Source organism: Delphinus delphis, chromosome 7 (assembly GCF_949987515.2).
Source record: "Delphinus delphis chromosome 7, mDelDel1.2, whole genome shotgun sequence".
Lineage (NCBI taxonomy): Eukaryota > Metazoa > Chordata > Mammalia > Artiodactyla > Delphinidae > Delphinus > Delphinus delphis.
The window spans coordinates 73,684,993-73,706,323 of NC_082689.1; the positions used below are offsets into that span (position 1 = coordinate 73,684,993).

Genomic DNA, 21,331 nt, shown 5'->3' on the forward strand with positions numbered 1-21,331 from the left:
AAATTTATAAATAAATAAAACACACAATTATATCAATAGATGCAGTAAAAACATTTCACTAAATTTAATCTCCATTATTGATAAACACTCCCAACAAACTCGAAATGAAAGGAAACTTTCTTAATCTTATAAAGGACTCCTACAAAAAACTTACAGTTAGCATCACACTTAGTGAACCCTGGCCCCCTGCATTGGGAACGCGGAGTCTAAACCACTGCGCCACCAGGGAAGTCCAGTTAGCATCATACTTAATTTTATTCTATTATAGTGGCTCAGATCAACCTGTAAATTTGATGTAAACTGCCTTAACATATTGTATATCAGGATTTATTAACATTGTGTTTTACTGGACTGCTATAAGCTCATACACAGAATCTGAAGTGTGCATGTTTTTGAAGGTACATGGCTCCTGAAATGCTTGATGATACAATAAATGTGAATATCTTCGAGTCCTTCAAACGAGCTGACATCTATTCTGTTGGTCTGGTTTACTGGGAAATAGCCCGGAGGTGTTCAGTTGGAGGTAAGATTTTGGAAATATTCTTTGTGTCTGCCTTTCCTTGATGCTCTAATTCAATGCACTATGTTGAATCGTTTCTAAATATTTAAGAGATTACCTTTTGGCGATATCTTTCCAGTGGCAAAAGTGGAGCATTTTGAACAGAACGGAGATTTTAGGTTGTGATTACCACTTAGTTCTCCTGATAATTCTGATTTCCATAATAATACTTTGCAAAGCACTTGAAAATTTTCTTCTTTGAGCTGTATTCCTATTTTATATCAGAAATTAAACCCAAGGAAGCTAAATGACTTGCCAAGGCCGCAGGACTTAAATTGAAGTCTTCTGGTTCTCGGGCTTTTCTTGTTCATTTCTTTCCGGTGATGATGTATGTGTGGGGATTAAAGTGGAGGACAGAGGTAAGCAAAGACTAACTTCCTGACTCTACTGCTCCCAGCAGTTTAGAGATTAATAATGAGAGGAAGAATTTGGGAAGATGAAACCCTGTAAATGCAGTCTGATGAAGTTGTTTCATCAGTGGAGAAAAGTTAAATCCTGGTAGAAAATGATTTAGATTTTTCAGTTTCAAGTGAGACAGACTTAGTCCTAAACCTTGGTTTAGCAACTTCCTGAATGTCTGACTTTAGGTGAGTTATATGGTCTCACTTTCCTCATCTGTAAAACGAAGATAATAAAACTGACCTCTTGGGCTTTAAGGATTTAATGGACTAATTCAATTAATTCATGTGAAGCTTTTTGTATAGAGCCTGCTCATAGTAAACATTCAATGAAAGAACTGTCATTATTAAACCACTGTCAGTTTTTGCATTTTGTATTGATGTCATTTTGCCTTACATAAATCTCATATTTAAAAAAATGAAAAGCTTAAAATTTAAAATTATATTTGAATGAGAAAACATGCTTTCCCCCTTTTATTCCTAGGTTAGATAATAAAATATTCAGGAAGATGAAACTATTCACAGAAGCAATAGACTAGAGTGGTGCAGAAACAGTACATGGACACTGGAATCCCCAAGCCTGGGATCAAGTTCCAGATCTGCCACTTACTAGCTATGTGACCTTGAGAAAATTCATGACACTCTTTGTGCCTCAGTTTCCTGATTCTGTAAAAATGGGATACTATGTACTTTCTTTAGTCAGTGCTTTTGAGGAATAATTAGTTAAAACATGTAAAGGGCTTAGGAAGGTGCTTGGTAAATAGCAAGATTCAAACATGTTATTATTTTTTTTAATTTCATACTGATATTTGTCTAGATTTGCTTTTAGATTTTTGTCCTTAAATTTTCTTCAACAGTTGAAATGGTAATTTAGTTAGCATGATTTGAATTTCATTTTCTAAATTATGCCAATCTTAAATATTTAAATTAAAAGAACTATAGTTTAATTCAATTGATTCTGTAAGGAAATTCTTGAACTCAGGTAACATTCTGATAATTAAAGTCAAATCTTTGTCTATTATTTGAGACTCTTTAAATATTAACCTTCACGTTGAACTGTTCATCTTCAAATACCTTTGGCCATTTCTCTGGAACATTCTCAGATCTAGTAGCTGTAAAATCCAAATGTAAAAAACTCAGCTCTTAAAAGATTGCCTAACAATGTTCAAAAAGAGAAAGCTATTGTGTTTTGAAAAGGAGAAATATACTTCATTCACGGAGAAATATACGTCATTCACAGATCAGTGAGGCTTGCTGTAAATTTTGTAATTAGATATTACTTCTGAATTGCACAATGGCATTTTATGAAAATCAAAATTTACATAATTTTCATAATATGAAATTATATTTTTATAATTATTAAGTTATGTAAATGTAACATATTTTATATAAAATTATATATGTATAATTATATAAAATTATATATTTTATACAGTAATTACATATACTTTTGTCTCATATAACTTGTTTAATTATCAAACTTATATAAATTTTCATAGTATAAAATTTCATAAACTTATATAACTATTCAACTTAGTGCTTTAAACTTATATCTTTGGTTTTACAATGATACATAATTTTAATAAGCCTGATTTTCCGGTTTTCCAGGGTACCACTTGTGCCTAGAAAACTTAATTGGTATTATTTTGAAGTAAACATCTTTGTTTATTATTCACACTGGGAAATTTATTACGCAACTTTTTTATAGGAATTGTTGAGGAGTACCAGTTGCCTTATTATGACATGGTGCCTTCAGATCCCTCAATAGAGGAAATGAGGAAGGTTGTCTGTGACCAGAAGTTCCGACCAAGTATTCCGAACCAGTGGCAAAGCTGTGAAGTAAGGCTATGTTCTTATGTGTATTTTTCCCATTATAATTTTGAGGTAAGTATCAGGGTGGATTTTCAGAGGCCATAGTCCTGTTTATCTAGGCATCCAATTCATTTCATGTATGTAGGTATATGTCTTCATATAAGCTTCAGAAGGATTTTATTCCCTTTAGCTGTCAGTATCATAAGGCTAAGTTATGTGGCAGGAACAACCTTGACATCCCAGTGACTTCACACAAGACTTTATTTCTTGCTACGCCAAGTCCCCTGTAGGTTAGGCAGCTTTCATTGGAATCTGTGCTCCCTGTGGTGATTCAGTAATCCAGGTGACTTTGATCTTGTGATGCTGCTATCTAAACACATAGTTTCCAGAGGTCTAGGTCAGGAGAAGAGAGGAGCTGGAGGGTCACACACTGGCTCTCTAATACTTTGGCTCAAGTGACACATTTCATTTCCACTCATGGTTCATAGACCAGAACGAGTCACACAGTCCCATCCAGCTGGAAGGGAGCTGGGAATGTCGGGAACACAGGCATATTCGGTGGGTAGTCAATGTCTGTGCTACACAGAGTATTACAATTTCAGTCATCCTTAGAGTCAATAAATTATTCCTAATCCCTAACTTGCTGAAGTTTGAGTTTATTCTCTTCCATCAGAAAAGCTTCCCCATGGCAGGGACCATTGTTGTTTAGCTCCTCATCTTGTACCACACATGTAGTAACCATCATAGAGCAGACATATTGCAATGCTTGTTCTGCCTGTGTGAAGAGAGAGACTTCTCTAGCTCCCACAGGAAGTAAAAGGGAAGGTGGAGGAAAGACTATAAATCATCTAACTAGTTCCACAACTATTTTAATGCTTTAATCTCCCCCATCCCAATTATGACTGTTTGTCTTCTGCCATATTTAAATGTAATGCTTGAGGCGATTTTTTTGGTGACATCTTTTAGTTTTGGCTCTGTCATATCTTATACGGTTACGTTTTTCCTCATTTTTCCTCTCCTTCATGTTTCGCTCAACTCATTTCCTATTTAAGGCAAGATTTATGTCCTGATATTTCTATTTTGTGTAGATAGCTTACCTATATACTCATTTGAGAAGCAGAATTTGAGGCATTTATAAGCAAATTGAAATTAAATTAAAATTTTTTCTGATATTAACCATTTCATGCATATGAGAGGATATTAACATATATGTAAAGTTATATGTAAAGATAATAGAATTCATGACCAAGTTTAAAGAATAGGACACTTCCAATACCTTTGAAGATTCCTCACCCCTCTGAGAGGCTACTATTATAACTAATCATTTTATTATTGCCTTGCTTTGCTTTAAAATTTAGCCATACATATATATATATATATATATATATATATGTACGTGTATATGGCTAACTTTTGTTTATTTGTGAAATATATTGACACTTACTATAGATATTCTTCTTAATTTTTTTTACTTTACCTTATATATGTATAGCTATAATCTGTTTATTTTCATATCTGTGTAGTATTCCATTGTATGTATCTAATTTCTTTTTTTCACTCTACTGTTGATTGTCACATGTGTGATTTTTAGTTTCTTTTAAAACAATACTGCTGTGTGTGTGTGTAAAAATTATTTCTTTAGGGTATAAAACTATAGATTCTTTTGGGGTGCCTACATAGATGATCATATCCCCAAATAATGAGAGTCCGGGGACTCATACCTTTCTTATTGCAGTTTCTAGGATTTCCAGTATAATGTTGTGTGAAAGTTATGATAGTTTTGCCCCTTAAAACTTTTCATGTCTTACCTTTGACACCTTTTTTTATATTAGTTTTGTTTTTTATTGTTTGTTTTGGGGTTTTTGTTTTCTTTTTAAAATTTTCTTTGTTTTTTGTTCTGATTCTGTAAAAAATGCCATTTATTTGTTTTGTTTTGTTTTAAATATACTTTTGCTTTTTACTTATGTTTAGACTTTTCTCTTTGCTTTTTAAAATGTACTTTATTTTTTAAATATTTTATATCATTTAATTCTAGCATCTAATGTTTTGATAGGTTTGATTTTCCTGTTTGTTGTTTTGACTAACTCTTGCTTGTGATACTTTATTTCCTCATCTTCTTGTGAATTTTCACTATGAGCTCAGGCTTACTGCAACATTTTAAGGCTAAGGTTTGATTTTTTCTTTACCAAGATCAAAGATTTAGACAATTTTCTTCACAAAGTTCCTTCTAAGACCAATTCATGCTTACAGTCTGGACTTTGTAAATGTCTTGATCTGACACCTTCTGTGTGCTTTGGGCTGTATTTCCTGTCTTTCACATATGGTCCATCAATTCTGAAATTCTAGACTGTGAGATCAGCAAATGCCATCAGAGCAACGCCTTGCTTCAGTGATTTCTTATACCTCTCTGGATTCATGCATTCTCATTGTTTTCCCCTCTGAGTATTTATCTTATTTATTTACCAGTTCACTTATACTGATTTTTTTAATTCAAAAATTTTTTTTTTTTTTTTAATAAATTTATTTATTTGTTTGTTTTTATTTTTGGCTGTGTTGGGTTTTCTTTGCTGCGCGTGGGCTTTCTCTAGTTGCAGAGAGCGGGGGCTACTCTTCGTTGCGGTGTGCGGCCTTCTCATTGCGGTAGCTTCTCTTGTTGTGGAGCACGGGCTCTAGGTGCGCGGGCTTCAGTTGTTGTGGCGCACGGGCTTAGTTGCTCCGCGGCATGTGGGATCTTCCCGGACCAGGGCTCAAACCCATGTCCCCTGCATTGGCAGGCAGATTCTTAACCACTGCGCCACCAGGGAAGCCCCCTCAAAATTTTTGATATTAGTATTTAGATCATTATTTTATTGTGGCATAATTTACATATGATAAAATGAATAAATCTTAGTATGTAGTTTGATGACTTAAAGAAAAATGTATATGTGTGTACTTACCATCCAGAGCAACACAGGGAATTTCCAACCCATCCCTTATCCATTTTTGTCTTTCATGTCCTTTCTTAGAATATTTTAAAAGATAGTCATTCTACCATATTCCCAGAATTTTCAATTAAAAGAGGATTAATAGCCTCCCTCTATAGGATTAATATCTGTGTTTTGACAGGATTTTTAGAAATATTTTAATTCCACTACAAAGATTTTAAAGAAAGTTTACATATTCTGAAAGCCCAAGGGCAGAAATTGTTAGCTTTTTTATACATAACATATATAATTTCTTAATTGAAAGCATTTTATTTTCATGCAGCTTGAAAGAAGAGGAAAATTTTCATAAAATGCATACATAAAATGCATAAAAAGATTAATCGTTTCAAAGATTATTGATCATCTCAAGAAGATAAAGCTATTCAATTGATTTCACTTACTCTAAAAGGATGTTGTGTAAGGTGGCCATATTCTCTTTCCTAAAATTACATTCAACAGAGTAGGTGGAAGACAAATAAACAACTAATCACTAAACAGAAAAGACTAAAACAAATGAAACTGGTCCATCATTTCACATTATGCTAATCAAACATGACCTTAAAAATGATAGTGTAATTCCATAAACCAAAATGCCACTGAGCAAAGGCTCCCTATCATCTCCTATAGCTACCTTCAAGGTCCACAAATGATGGCTTCAAATCATCTAGCAGATCAGTGGGCCCTGTGCCTCTGCCTGAAGCCAGAGGAGATCGCCTGGCCGCTTTCTGAGAGGAGACACCTGGCCTGTCTGAGAGAAGACACCCTGGTCTCCCTAGGAGAGGAGGTGCCCTGATCTCTGTTTGAGGGGAGACAGCCTGGGCTCTGTCTGAGGGGAGAGCCCTGGTCTTTCTATGCTAGAAGTTGACCTGGTCTCTGTCTGAGGGGAGAAACTTTTTTCTCTGTTTGAGGGGAGAGCCTGGTCTTTTTCTGAGAGAAGTCACCTTTGTCTCTGTCCATGGGGAGACATTCTGGTCCCTCTCAGGGGAGATGCCTTAGTCCTTATCTGAGGGGAGACAGTCTGGTCCCTTTCTGAGAGGAAATGTCCTAGTCCTGGTCTGAGGGTAGATGTTCTGGTCTCTAAGAAGAGACACTCTAGTCTTTTTCTGAGAGAAGTCACCTTGGTCTCTTTCTGTGGGGAGATGCTCTGGTCCCTCTGAGGGGAGATGACCTGGTCTCTGTCAGTGGGGAAATACCCTGGTCCCTTTCTGAGAGAAGTCACCCTGGTCTCTGAGAGGAGACGCTCTGGTCTTTTTCTGAACGAAGTCACCCTTGTCTCTGTCTGGGAGGAGAAGCCACGGTCCTTGCCTGAGGGTTGATGCCCTGGTCCGCGTCTGAGGGGAGATGCTCTGGTCCTTGTCTGAGTGGAGACGCCCTGGTCTGTGTCTGGGGGGAGATGCCCTGTTCCTTGTCTTAGGGGAGACACCCTTGACAGGATTTTTGAAGTGATTTGGCCCTGATCTCCTTCTCATATTGATTTAAGTTTACTATTTCTGTATCAGAGCTTAGCATCGATTCCTGTGTTTGTGGCTTTTCTTCTCTCGTACTGTGTTTTGTGCTAAAGACTTTGATATTTTCTCTCTTAAAGGCACTCCGAGTCATGGGGAGAATAATGCGCGAGTGTTGGTATGCCAATGGGGCAGCCCGCCTAACCGCCCTCCGGATTAAGAAGACTATTTCTCAACTTTGTGTCAAAGAAGACTGCAAAGCCTGATGATGAGAATTGTGTTAAAAAGAAACCTCTCACATCTTTCTTTCTCATTTTTCCTTTTTATGTGAATTTTTTGGCCTTTGTTTTGTCATCGTTGCTGTTGTTCTACCTCAAAGATAATGCAGTGCAGTATTTAAGTGCCCAAAGGCACCATGAAAAAATAACTAAAGTCAAGTATGGGCTGGAGTTGACTTCATCCACTCCCCATGTTGTCTTTAATTTTATTTTGAAAAGCAACACATCAACTCATCTTTTTATTTAAGAAACATATTACAAAAGTGTAAAATAAGCTATATGAAATAATGAAAGTTATTAAGGTTTTATTTTACTTGAATCAGGAGCACATGAATGAATAGAAAAGAAAATATAAAAGCCCATTGTTTTTTCCTGAGATGAAAATACGTTTATTAAAAATGTGGCCTGGAGGATGTTATATCTAAACAAAACTTTAGATCATAGAATCTGTGGTTTTCTCTTTAAACAGGATCTTTTAAAAATTAAATATTGCTCTGAACTTTAGTATACAAAACATGTAAAAGTAGTGCTGCTCAGGTGGAAGATGGAAGGGAGATCAGATCACTTCCCTGGTTTCTCCTTCCCTGTTCTCCTCTTCATAATCCACCACCACAGCAGCCCCTGAGGCAAACAGTTGGGAAGTCACAAGGTTGTTACTTTCTCTTATTTTCAAATGAGACACCTGACACCTTGAGACATTGACAGATGTCCCAAAGTCACATAGCTAGTGATAGAGCTGGCACTAGGTCCAAATCTTATGATAATCCACATGATAGTTAGCTAGCTTCCTACTTTCCCTTTAATTCCTATAGTATTTTTTTCTCCCTATGTAGAAACAACATCTTTCATGACGGAATTTGTGGTTTAGTCAAACGGAAGACAAATTAAGTTATTTTGCAGAATCATAATGGATCTGTATGAACTCTCAGGACAATATCCACTGACATTTTCCTCATAGAAATTCCATAGTCACCCTATTTGTTAGATGAGTTTTAATGTTCTCTGAATACTTCCAGACATTAATCAGTCATAAGGTCATAAATTGTCAGAGATGTCTTTAAGATGTATTGCAGAGGTCCCTACCACTTTTGTACATATACATTTAGAAAGAGAAGAACAGAAAAGGAAGAGGCTACTAGGGGATATTTTGAGGAAAAATTAAGAAAACTCTTAAATGAAATATGATAACCAAACCCAAGCAAGGGTTATCAGTAAAGAGATATTCCCTTACCCTTTCAAAATGAGCAATGGGTACAGAAGGCTCATGATAACTTTGCTTTTATTCTATTTCCTGTGGAGACAAAAGTGATGCATTCTGAATAATACATGGAACATTAAATTTTTCCTTCAAATCTATAATTCTGCTTTGGTGAAGCAAGATTTAACATGGTATTGTTTATTGTTCTAAAACATTGTTTCCTAAACTCTGTTCCTTAGAATGCTCTTCTGAGATGATCAAAGACCAAAAGTGTTCTTTGATAGATTTTTAGAAAGTGATACCGCATATTAGTATATTATGTGCTTTGAGGAGTCTAGCAGTAAAAAAATGTTACTTGAATTTCTTTAACTGGATTTTCCAAATTATTTGACCAATGGAACTCTTTTATAAAAAACGGGAAACCTTTCACTAGCCCACATTTTAGTTTCTACAAAGCATGACTTGGGTAACAATGTTCTATAGGATATACCTGTGTATTATCACATAGAGTACAATCTAGTGATTACACTTCATTCCACTATGGAAATGTGTTACTAAACCCATCTTCATTTGACTAGGATGAGATATCAAAGGCAAAAATCTGACAGCTGTGGTTTACATATACCTTCATTCTCATTCATGCAATTATCCATTCATTACAAAATGTGGGGCACTGCATATCTTCCTTGCCACAATTTTGGGTTCAACAGGGAAATTAAAAGGTGGATAGGTTCTGCCCTCAGGGATTTTAAAGTCTAATTTGGGAATGGGAACAGGGATGTGGGTGTGTAGGGGAAGTAAATTGACAAATGTGAGGATGTCTTGAATTCTATATGACCGTGGGTTTCAAAAATTGCTCTCAATTTGCAGCACATGTAGGAAGTATCTTTACTGGTTATTCGAGACAATCTAAATTATGTAATCAATTTTTTAAAGTGCATATGGGAAGGAATTCTAAAAAGAGCTTCTGTAAAGGAGTAATCTTGCTTGTGCTTGTTACCTTGGTTTCTCATAGATTGTTTCTGCATATATGAGAATGAAATTATTTATTTACTATGATTGTACTATAGTTTCATAAAAACAAGAGTAATATTTCCTCTTTTATTCACATATGATGGGTGAATATACTTATTTAATTTTTGAGAGAAGGTGTTTTATAATCTCCCATTTTCCTTGACATTATGTTTTATAATCTATTTGAAGGTGTCCAAATATAATTCCATATTTTTATTGAGTCAACTTCCACTGTAGAGAAATCTGTACATTTTGAGATATTTTTCTTGTTTTTGTGTTTGTTAACTATAACTCCTAAATGAATAGTCTTATATTTCAATTTCCAAATGCATTTTTAAAGAAAGAGGGTAGGTTAACATAAACTATAAGAAAAAGTTAAAAGTTTTAATTTTTCCTTAACTTTCAGAATGATTATAAATAGAAAATGCTCATTTACAGAAATATGATCCAGTTTAGAGCATTAGGCAAATTTACTGTATATAACCTATGCTGTTAAACTTTACATTATTTCTTTTTAATGGAGTCATTGTGTAATATTTATTTCTTTTGAATTGTGTTACAAGCAAAAAATATTCTTCTTAGGCTCAAAGTGTCAGTGTTCTTTGCTCCTTTCAAATATTTTGGCTTTGGGTATAACGTGAAGCTTGGGAAAATGCTATTTATGAAATTTCAGTACTGTATAAAGTGGTGATGGGATTTATATGCAGCATCACTTCCTTAAACTAAGGGAAGCATCATTTGTTGTCAATATTTCAGCATGAACTTGTTGCCTTATAAGCTAAGCATTTAAGTGTGTAATTGGTACAGATTCTGTTGTGTGCTTTCTTCTGTCTAAAATATTTGGCATGTCACATCTAGAATTCTTAATTTATGTTCTGACTTGAAAGTTAAGTGAAACATGACTGTGTCGTGCACTATTTTAGGTATAGCACTTGCTTCTCATCTTTATACTTTCAATTAACTTTGCATTTTAAATTTCCATGATTATATGAAAATAGTAACCTGATTGCAGTGTCTGAAGACTTCAAAATCAGCTTTTATTTTAAAATGAAAATCTACAATAGATTCACTAGGTTAGACGTTCCATAAAAGTTTATTATTTGTAATATTTCTACCTTAGTAGAATTATTAAATAAAACAAAAGAAAACTACTTCTACTATGCTGGATTTTTGCCACCATGTGACTTATTGGGGCAGAGAAAACTCAGGGCTATCTTAGAATTTACGCAAAAGTACCAGGGAAACTACTTAGCAAATCATCTGAAGACAGGGAGCTCGCATTTGCCATTATATAAAGTTCAACTTAAAATTACTTAGCAGGGAATAGTTTCTGATTAATTATTTAAAATAAATACGGAAATGTAATTCATTTACAAAAATTTATTTAAAGTCTGGACATTTTATTTCCCACCAGGAAATTAAGAAAGTTAAAATAGCGAATGAGTGAAGGTGATGGTAGTTGATGTCTTCAATAATTGTTCCTTTAAATAAATTTACAAGTACAACATTTTAAGTTATTTGGAAATGTTTAAGAATTAGTATCTTAAAGTGGTGTCATTGTGGTTTCTGAAGAGATTCTAAATATTTTTTCTTTTGTGAAACATATTCTTCTGTGTTTGATAATGTTTTGTATTAGCTCCCTCCACAAGCTAATACCTACATGGACTTGATGCATTATTTAGTGAAGACAGTAATCCCTTTGCTCCTGAGGGCTTCTTCTAAACAGAAAAAATGTCAGTTGGAATACAAAAATTTCATTAAAATGTTAATATTAAATAGAATTTCTATAGTATAGACAATTTTTCAAAGTCTTTTAATACAAATTTTCAGATATTTGGCTTTCTTTTCTCCCTCTAGCTTTTCTTTTATGCTTCATTATTTTTCTCACCTCCTTTTAAAATATTCCCTCACTGTCTCCCAAAATTATCTTTAGTCTCTAATTAAAAAAAAAAACAAAAACTAGCTACTATTTACCTTAATCATTTTACTATTTAGCCTTCTAATAAAGGGAGAATCCCTTGGTGGTCTAAATTAGTTTAGTGGTGTCACAGACAAAAACCAAACCCAGTATTTGGGAACTGTAAAGGATGTAAGAAATTTTATAATTCAATTCCCATATTTTGTTAGATGAAGAAACTGAAGATCAGAGATTAAATGACCGCCAGTTATTAGCAGAACTAATGTGAGAAACCAGTGGTGACACCTACCACACTGCCCTGCCACATCCAACATTTAATAATTAAAAAATAATTAGCATCCATGTACACCTACGTTGAACGTAAACTAACATGCCATTTAATGGTGATGATCAAATCCCCCTTCTCTTTTTATTTCTGCTAAAATATTCTGCTCACTCATGGTGAGATCAGTGAGTAAAACTAAAATAATCTAAGGAAGAGTTGTAAAATAGTTGTCCAGCTAGGTAGGTGACCACTGGAGTGCTGAATAAAATTTAGAAATTGTGAGAATATAGAATTTCTTAGTGCAAGTAGTGATAAGAGATGCTTCATGACTTCTTTCTATAAGGATTGTTCTTTATATGCACTGGAGTGGGAGTGAAAGATGATTTGGTAGTTGAACGTGGGACCATGTGTAAGTAGCACATTACCTTACTTCTTCCTTAGTTTCTCATTAGTTCATCCTCGGCATTCACATTCTTTCAGTGCATTAAAAAATATCTTTGCTAGATTTCATCAATTCCAATCACTGTTCTTTTAGTATTCTAGCTCCTGTTCAGATTACTGCACACTGAACCTCTTAACAAGATTTTAATCTCCCGTATCCACATATGAGAGCTTTCATCTCATGCCTTCTGGTACTTTTTCATTAGCATTATGAAGAGTGTATTTGTTAACGGCAGAGAAGACTTTCTTTTAAATTTTAAAAAGACTAAGCAGTCTAGGTATATTCTAGCTTTTAGCTAACATACAAGGGATGTCTACTTTTGCCTTAATGATAAATTCCACCTAAGACGTAGATTGGACAGAGAATGTGAAATATATGTCCCATAATGTGATTGCTAAATTTCTTTCTGCTATATTTCATACTATTGCTTTGTTTTGCTTTGACTATCTTAAAATTAAGCCATTATGCTATATGGTTTGGAATATATTATATTGATGTTAGGTAATAATCCCCATTTAAAAAGTCCCTCTATTAATATAACTTCCAGGATACTTCTTTTTTTTTTTGCGGTACGCGGGCCTCTCACTGCTGTGGCCTCTCCCGTTGTGGAGCACAGGCTCTGGACGCGCAGGCTCAGCGGCCATGGCTCACGGGCCCAGCTGCTCCGCGGCATGTGGGATCTTCCCGGACCGGGGCACGAACCCGTGTCCGCTGCATCGGCAGGTGGACTCTCAACCACTGCGCCACCAGGGAAGCCCTAGGATACTTCTTAATTAAGTTGTAGATTAATACAACATTTGGGAGAATATGAGCTCTATCTAATCCTAGATTTTAATATTTTCAGATATGACTAATTTTTTTTTTTAATCATTGGTCAATGTTATCCTACAAGAAGTTTTTCTCTCCATAACTAACAGTTTTAACTGCTAGATTTTTACTCTGGGCTACATGAACATGAATACTAGCATAGCCACTAAGAATCCAACTGTATTAGGGAAATTAACCTTATGCTGAGTGTCACCAGATCCAGCTGGGCGTGTGCTTTGCTAGAATCCTCTCAGGTGAGGGGTAGGTAGGGGCTGAACTCCAACCTGCAATTGCAGAAATATTTTTATAGTTTGCAGAAAAGCACCGTATTAGCTTATATAGCTTTAGAAACGGGCCTGCTTACACATCTTCAGAAAATGAGAACTAAAACTTCAAAATGGTTCCTGATATCTGCAAGTTGAGAACTTGGAAAAAAAAATACTTTAGATTTTCATCCTACATTCCCAAGAGAGCAAAAGAGATTGCATGTTTATCTTGTTGATTTAATTTTTCAACCCAGACAATAGGTAGCAAGACACATGGACCCTAATTTTTATATCTCCATAGAGTTTTTAATTCCACACCCAAACCTATTTGCTGACTTTGCCTTTAAAAAGGCAATTATGTGCCTAAATTCTAACTAATGCAGGATTAGAGTGATATTTACCAATATCTCCATTTCCTCCAGTAGGCTAAATACAAGTAGTTAAATATTTTTGAAAATCCAACTCTTTTTTCTCTTTATATAAAGGAAGGTTATTTTAGCCAACATACTAAATTCTAGTTCATTTCCACAATGACTAGTGTTCAGCTTTTGTACTCTTCTGATCCTAGACTGGAGAAAATTATTCAAACTTAATCTGTGTTTCAGATTTTAAAATATCCTAAAAACAGAAAATTAGATTCAGATCTCGAAAAAAGTAATTTTGGATTGACTTTCAAAGTACTAATACTAATTATACTTTTCTTTTGGTAGTGTGACTTTTCTTATACCTAAGAACATATTACAAATGTCAAAACCATTGCATTTTGACATTGCAAAGCATGCCTTGAACTCTTGAACTACTGTGAAAAGAATCACTGTTGTAAAGACATTGTAAGCTAGCTGAAATTCTTAAGAATGTAAAAAGATATTACCTTTCAACAGACAGGCACAAATGAATGTATATAAGAAATATGAAGAAATAAATTAGGTTTTAAAATGAGAAATAGGCAATAAATTGTATAAAATATATGTAGTTGGAAATTTTAGTAGTTGCAATTTAATCATTGATGCTGAAGAGAATTCCAAATTCCAAAGAGAAATGAATGACATTCAGAGGTTTCATTAATTTCTAGCCGGTGGAAATATGCATTTTATAGTAATATATGTATACTTATTTTGTTTAAAAATAACAGTATTTTAGAATTTAGTATGAACTCAGTGATAGCCTTCATACCAAATGTTTAACTTTACCAAAAGCAAGTCATAAAAGTATTTATTTTAAAGCTTTTAAAAATATTATTGCATAACTTTCAGTTGCCTCCAGATGTAAATAGGTATCTGCCTGAATGTTATATTTTTATGTATGCATTTTCCAAAAAAGTATTGTTTTGTAAAGTGGCAAAAATAATAAATTAAGCACTCCTTGAACTTGTTTCTGTGAAGCATATAGAGCTCTATTTTAAATAAAAAGAAAAAGTGTCATATTCCAGTTTCTATACAATTATGTTCTATTATTTTAAAGTCGTATTTATATTTGCATGCAGTATATGGAGGGGGTTTTGGGAATTTAAATGCTGCCTCCATGGGCACTGGAATTTTCCTTCCTTCCTGGAAGTGACACTTGCTTCTTCAACAGCTGTTTCTCTACATGAGACTTAGGACAATAGCCTTTGTTTTACTTTTCCTGTAGAGTAACAGGAAAAATATTTGAGCTGGGTTGTCCTGCTTTCAAGCCTAAAATAGCTTCCTTCACACTTAAAATAAAAGCCTAACACTCACGAGGTCTACAAGCACCTTGGGGATATGGACTCTGACAACCTCTCTGCCTTTATTTCCGGTATCCTCTTATCTCCAGCCCCAGCTGTTCTGGAGATGCCTGATCTGGCTGTTCCTTGAACTTGCCCTACACATACCTGTCCAAGGGATTTGCTCTATTTCCTCTGCCTGTTCCTTCTCTAGACATTTGTATGGCTTAAGTTTCTGTGCGAAAACCATCACACCAAACAGACCTTTCTTGCCACCCTTTATAGAGCAGCACCCTTTGTCATTCTATCCACTCGGTCTGTCTTATTTTTCTTTATGGCATTCTGCATTAGCTGGCATTATATTATATCATGTGTCTTGTAGTATATAGAACCATGGTGACTAAATCCTTGAGCACTAGAATTAGGGGTAATTTCAGCTAAGTTTGAAGATGTAGGTTTTTAAAATTTATTTTGTATTTTAAAAATTTTTTATACAGCAGGTTCTTATTAGTTATCCATTTTATACATATTAGTGTATATATGTCAATCACAACCTCCCAATTCATCACATACTTTAGATGGACATTTAATTCCTGAGTGGTTACCTTAAGCTATCATTTTTCTCTCTCAAATTGTTTGATAGAGAACACTTGGTAGCACGTGTGACTCTTGGAAATAAGAACCTTAAAACATGAAATTTTGTATTACAGGTTTTTTTTTTTAACATCTTTATTGGAGTATAATTGCTTTACAATGGTGTGTTACTTTCTGCTTTATAACAAAGTGAATCAGTTATACGTATACATATGTTCCCATATCTCTTCCCTCTTGCATCTCCCTCCCTCCCACCCTCCCTATCCCACCCCTCCAGGCGGTCACATAGCACCGAGCTCACCTCCCTGTGCTATGTTGCTGCTTCCCACTAGCTGTATACCTTACATTTGGTAGTATATATATATCCATGCCTCTCTCTCGCTTTGTCACAGCTACCGTTCCCCCTCCCCATATCCTCAGGTCCATTCTCTAGTATGTCTGTGTCTTTATTCCTGTCTTACCCCTAGGTTCTTCATAACATTTTTTTTTCTTAAACTCCATATATATGTGTTAGCATACGGTATTTGTCTTTCCCTTTCTGACTTGCTTCACTCTGTATGACAGACTCTAGGTCTATCCACCTCATTACAAATAGCTCAATTTCGTTTCTTTTTATGGCTGAGTAATAATATTCCATTGTACATATGTGCCACATCTTCTTTATCCATTCATCCGATGATGGACACTTAGGTTGTTTTCATCTCTGGGCTATTGTAAACAGAGCTGCAATGAACATTTTGGTACATGACTCTTTTGGAATTATGGTTTTCTCAGGGTATATGCCCAGTAGTGGGATTGTTGGGTCATATGGTAGTTCTATTTGTAGTTTTTTAAGGAACCTCTATACTGTTCTCCATATGGCTGTACCAATTCACATTCCCACCAGCAGTGCAAGACTGTTCCCTTTTCTCCACACCCTCTCCAGCATTTATTGTTTCTAGATTTTTTGATGATGGCCATTCTGACTCGTGTGAGATGATATCTCATTGTAGTTTTGATTTGCATTTCTCTAATGATTAATGATGTTGAGCATTCTTTCATGTGTTTGTTAGCAGTCTGTATATCTTCTTTGGAGAAATGTCTATTTAGGTCTTCTGCCCATTTATGGATTGGGTTGTTTGTTTTTTTGTTATTAAGCTGCATGGGCTGCTTATAAATTTTGGAGATGAATCCTTTGTCAGTTGCTTCATTTGCAAATATTGTCTCGCATTCTGAGGGTTGTCTTTTCGTCTTGTTTATGGTTTCCTTTGCTGTGCAAAAGCTTTGAAGTTTCATTATGTCCCATTTGTTTATTTTTGTTTTTATTTCCATTTCTCTAGGAGGTGGGTCAAAAAGGATCTTGCTGTGATTTATGTCATAGAGTGTTCTGCCTATGTTTTCCTTTAAGAGTTTGATAGTTTCTGGCCTTACATTTAGGTCTTTAATCCATTTTGAACTTATTTTTGTGTATGGTGCTAAGGAGTGATCTAATCTCATACTTTTACATGTACCTGTCCAGTTTTCCCAGCACCAATTATTGAAGAGGCTGTCCTTTCTCCACTCTACATTCCTGCCTCCTTTATCAAAGATAAGGTGACCATATGTGCATGGGTTTATCTCTGGGCTTTCTATCCTGTTCCATTGATCTATTTTTCTGTTTTTGTGCCAGTACCATACTGTCTTGATTAATGTAGATTTGTGGTATAGTCTGAAGTTAGGGAGCCTGATTCCTTCAGCTCCATTTTTCATTCTCAAGATTGCTTTGGCTATTCGGGGTCTTTTGTGTTTCCATAAAAATTGTGAAATTTTTTGTTCTAGTTCTGTGAAAAAAGCCAGTGGTCATTTGATAGTGATTGCATTGAATCTGTAGATTGCTTTGGGTAGTAGAGTCATTTTCACAATGTTGATTCTTCCAATCCAAGAACATGGTATATCTCTCCATCTATTTGTATCATCTTTAATTTCTTTCATCAGTGTCTTATAATTTTCTGCATACACGTCTTTTGTCTCCTTAGGTAGGTTTATTCCTAGATATTTTATTCTTTTTGTTGCAGTGGTAAATGGGAGTGTTTACTTGATTTCACTTTCAGATTTTTCATCATTAGTGTATAGGAATGCCAGAGATCTCTGTGCATTAATTTTGAATCCTGCTACTTTACCAAATTCATTGATTAGCTCTAGCAGTTTTCTGGTAGCATCTTTAGGATTCTCTATGTATAGTATCATGTCATCTTCAAACAGTGACAGCTTTACTTCTTTTCCGATTTGGATTCCTTTTATTTCCTTTTCTTCTCTGATTGCTGTGGCTAAAACTTCCAAAACTATGTTGAATAAGAGTGGTGAGACTGGGCAAGTTTGTCTTGTTCCTGATCTTAGTGGAAATGCTTTCAGTTTTTCACCATTGAGGACAATGTTGGCTGTGGGTTTGTCATATATGGCCTTTATTATGTTGAGGAAAGTTCCCTCTATGCCTACTTTCTGCAGGGCTTTTATCAAGAATGGGTGTTGAATTTTGTCGAAAGCTTTCTCTGCATCTATTGAGATGATCCTATGGTTTTTCTCCTTCAATATGTTAATATGGTGTATCACATTGATTATTTTGCATATATTGAAGAATCCTTGCATTCCTGGAACAAACCCCACTTGATCATGGTGTATGATCCTTTTAATGTGCTGCTGGATTCTGTTTGCTAGTATTTTGTTTAGGATTTTTGCATCTATGTTCATCAGTGATATTGGCCTGTAGTTTTCTTTCTTGGTGACATCCTTGTCTGGTCTTGGTATCAAGTTGATGGTGGCCTTGTAGAATGAGTTTGGGAGTGTTCCTCCCTCTGCTATATTTTGGAAGAGTTTGAGAAGGATAGGTGTTAGCTCTTCTGTAAATGTTTGATAGAATTTACCTGTGAACCCAACTGGTCCTGGGCTTTTGTTTGTTGGAAGATTATTAACCACAGTTTCAATTTCAGAGCTTGTGATTGGTCTGTTCATATTTTCTATTTCTTCCTGATTCAGTCTCAGAAGGTTGTGCTTTTCTAAGAATTTGTCCATTTCTTCCAGGTTGTCCATTTTATTGGCATAGAGTTGCTTGTAGTAATCTCTCATGATCTTTCTTATTTCTGCAGTGTCAGTTGTTACTTCTCCTTTTTCATTTCTAGTTCTATTGATTTGAGTCTTCTCCCTTTTTTTCTTGATGAGTCTGGCTAATGGTTGATCAATTTTGTTTATCTTCTCAACCAGCTTTTAGTTTTATTGATCTTTGCTATTGTTTCCTTCATTTCTTTTTCATTTATTTCTGATCTGATTTTTATGACTTCTTTCCTTCTGCTAACTTCGGGGTTTTTTTGTTCATATTTCTCTAATTGCTTTAGGTGCAAGGTTAGGTTGTTTATTCGAGATGTTTCCTGTTTCTTAAGGTAGAATTGTATTGCTATAAACTTCCCTCTTAGAACTGTTTTTGCTGCATCCCATATGTTTTGGGTCGTCATGTCTCCATTGTCATTTGCTTCTAGGTATTTTTTAATTTCCTCTTTGATTTCTTCAGTGATCACTTCGTTATTAAGTAGTGTATTGTTTAGCCTCCATGTGTTTGTATTTTTTACAGATCTTTTCCTGTAATTGATACCTACTCTCATAGCGTTGTGGTCGGAAAACATACTTGATACAATTTCAATTTTCTTAAATTTACCAACGCTTGTTTTGTGACCCAAGATATGATTTATCCTGGAGAATGTTCCATTAGCACTTGAGAAAAATGTGTATTCTGTTGTTTTTGGATGGAATGTCCTACAAGTATCAATTAAGTCCATCTTGTTTAATGTATCATTTAAAGCTTGTGTTTCCTTATTTATTTTCATTTTGGATGATCTGTCCATTGGTGAAAGTGGGGTGTTAAAGTCCCCTACTATGAATGTGTTACTGTTGATTTCCGCTTTTACGGCTGTTAGTATTTGCCTTATGTATTGAGGTGCTCCTATGTTGGGTGCATAAATATTTACAATTGTTTTATCTTCCTCTTGGACTGACCCCTTGATCATTATGTAGTGTCCTTCTTTGTCTCTTCTAATAGTCTTTATTTTAAAGTCTATTTTGTCTGATATAAGAATTGCTACTCCAGCTTTCTTTTGGTTTCCATTTGCATGGAATATCTTTTTCCATCCCCTTACTTTCATTCTGTATGTGTCTCTAGGTCTGAAGTGGGTCTCTTGTAGACAGCATATATATGGGTCTTGTTTTTGTATCCATTCAGCCAATCTGTGTCTTTTGGTGGGAGCATTTAGTCCATTTACATTTAAGGTAATTATCGATATGTATGTTCCTATTCCCATTTTCTTAATTGTTTTGGGTTCGTTATTGTAGGTCTTTTCCTTCTCTTGTGTTTCTTGACTAGAGAAGTTCCTTTAGCAGTTGTTGTAAAGCTGGTTTGGTGGTGCTGAACTCTCTCAGCTTTTGCTTGTCTGTAAAGGTTTTAATTTCTCCATCAAATCTGAATGAGATCCTTGCTGTGTAGAGTAATCTTGGTTGCAGGTTTTTCTCCTTCATCACTTTAAATATGTCCTGCCAGTCCTTTCTGGCTTGCAGAGTTTCTGCTGAAAGATCAGCTGTTAACCTTATGGGGATTCCCTTGTGTGTTATTTGTCGTTTTTCCCGTGCTGCTTTTAATATGTTTTCTTTGTATTTAATTTTTGACAGTTTGATTAATATGTGTCTTGGCGTATTTATTCTTGGATTTATCCTGTATGGGACTCTCTGTGCTTCCTGGACTTGATTAACTATTTCCTTTCCCATATTAGGGAAGTTTTCAACTATAATCTCTTCACATATTTTCTCAGTCCCTTTCTTTTTCTCTTCTTCTTCTGGAACCCCTATAATTCGAATGTTGGTGCTTTAATGTTGTCCCAGAGGTCTCTGAGACTGTCCTCAGTTCTTTTCATTCTTTTTTCTTTATTCTGCTCTGCAGTAGTTATTTCCACTATTTTATCTTCCAGGTCACTTATCCGTTCTTCTGCCTCACTTATTCTGCTATTGATCCCATCTAGAGTATTTTTAATTTCATTTATTGTGTTGTTCATCATTGTTTGTTTCATCTTTAGTTCTTCTAGGTCCTTGTTAATGTTTCTTGCATTTTGTCTATTCTATTCCCAAGATTTTGGATCATCTTTACTATCATTATTCTGAATTCTTTTTCAGGTAGACTGCCTATTTCCTCTTCATTTGTTAGGTCTGGTGGGTTTTTATCTTGCTCCTTCATCTGCTGTGTGCTTTTCTGTCTTCTCATTTTGCTTATCTTACTGTGTTTGGGGTCTCCTTTTTGCAGGCTGCAGGTTCATAGTTCCCATTGTTTTTGGTGTCTATCCTCAGTGGCTAAGTTTGGTTCAGTGGGTTGTGTAGGCTTCCTGGTGGAGGGGACTAATGCCTGTGTTCTGGTGGATGAGGCTGGATCTTGTCTTTCTGGTGGGCAGGTCCATGTCTGCTGCTGTGTTTTGGGGTGTCTGTGGCCTTATTATGATTTTAGGCAGCCTCTCTGCTAATGGGTGTTGTTGTGTTCCTGTCTTGCTAGTTGTTTGGCATAGGGTGTCCAGCACTGTAGCTTGCTGGTCGTTGAGAGAAGCTGAGTGCTGGTGTTGAGATGGAGATCTCTGGGAGATTTTCGCCGTTTGATATTATGTGGAGCTGGGAGGTCTCTTGTGGACCAGTGTCCTGAAGTTGGCT

The 21,331-nt window shown here is 35.3% G+C and overlaps 1 protein-coding gene across 3 annotated transcripts in view; it reads left to right on the forward strand.

Moving 5' to 3' along the window:
• The window catches only part of ACVR1C (activin A receptor type 1C), an 88,818-nt gene extending 77,337 nt beyond the window's left edge, over positions 1 to 11,481 (forward strand). For all 3 annotated transcript variants that reach the window (XM_060016768.1, XM_060016769.1, XM_060016770.1), the window contains 3 exons: positions 399 to 523; positions 2,666 to 2,796; positions 7,318 to 11,481. In XM_060016768.1, coding sequence (XP_059872751.1) covers positions 399 to 523; positions 2,666 to 2,796; positions 7,318 to 7,443 — 382 coding nt within the window. In that variant the 3' untranslated portion in view covers positions 7,444 to 11,481. The remainder of the gene's footprint in view (positions 1 to 398; positions 524 to 2,665; positions 2,797 to 7,317) is intronic.
• Positions 11,482 to 21,331: the final 9,850 nt, after the last annotated feature.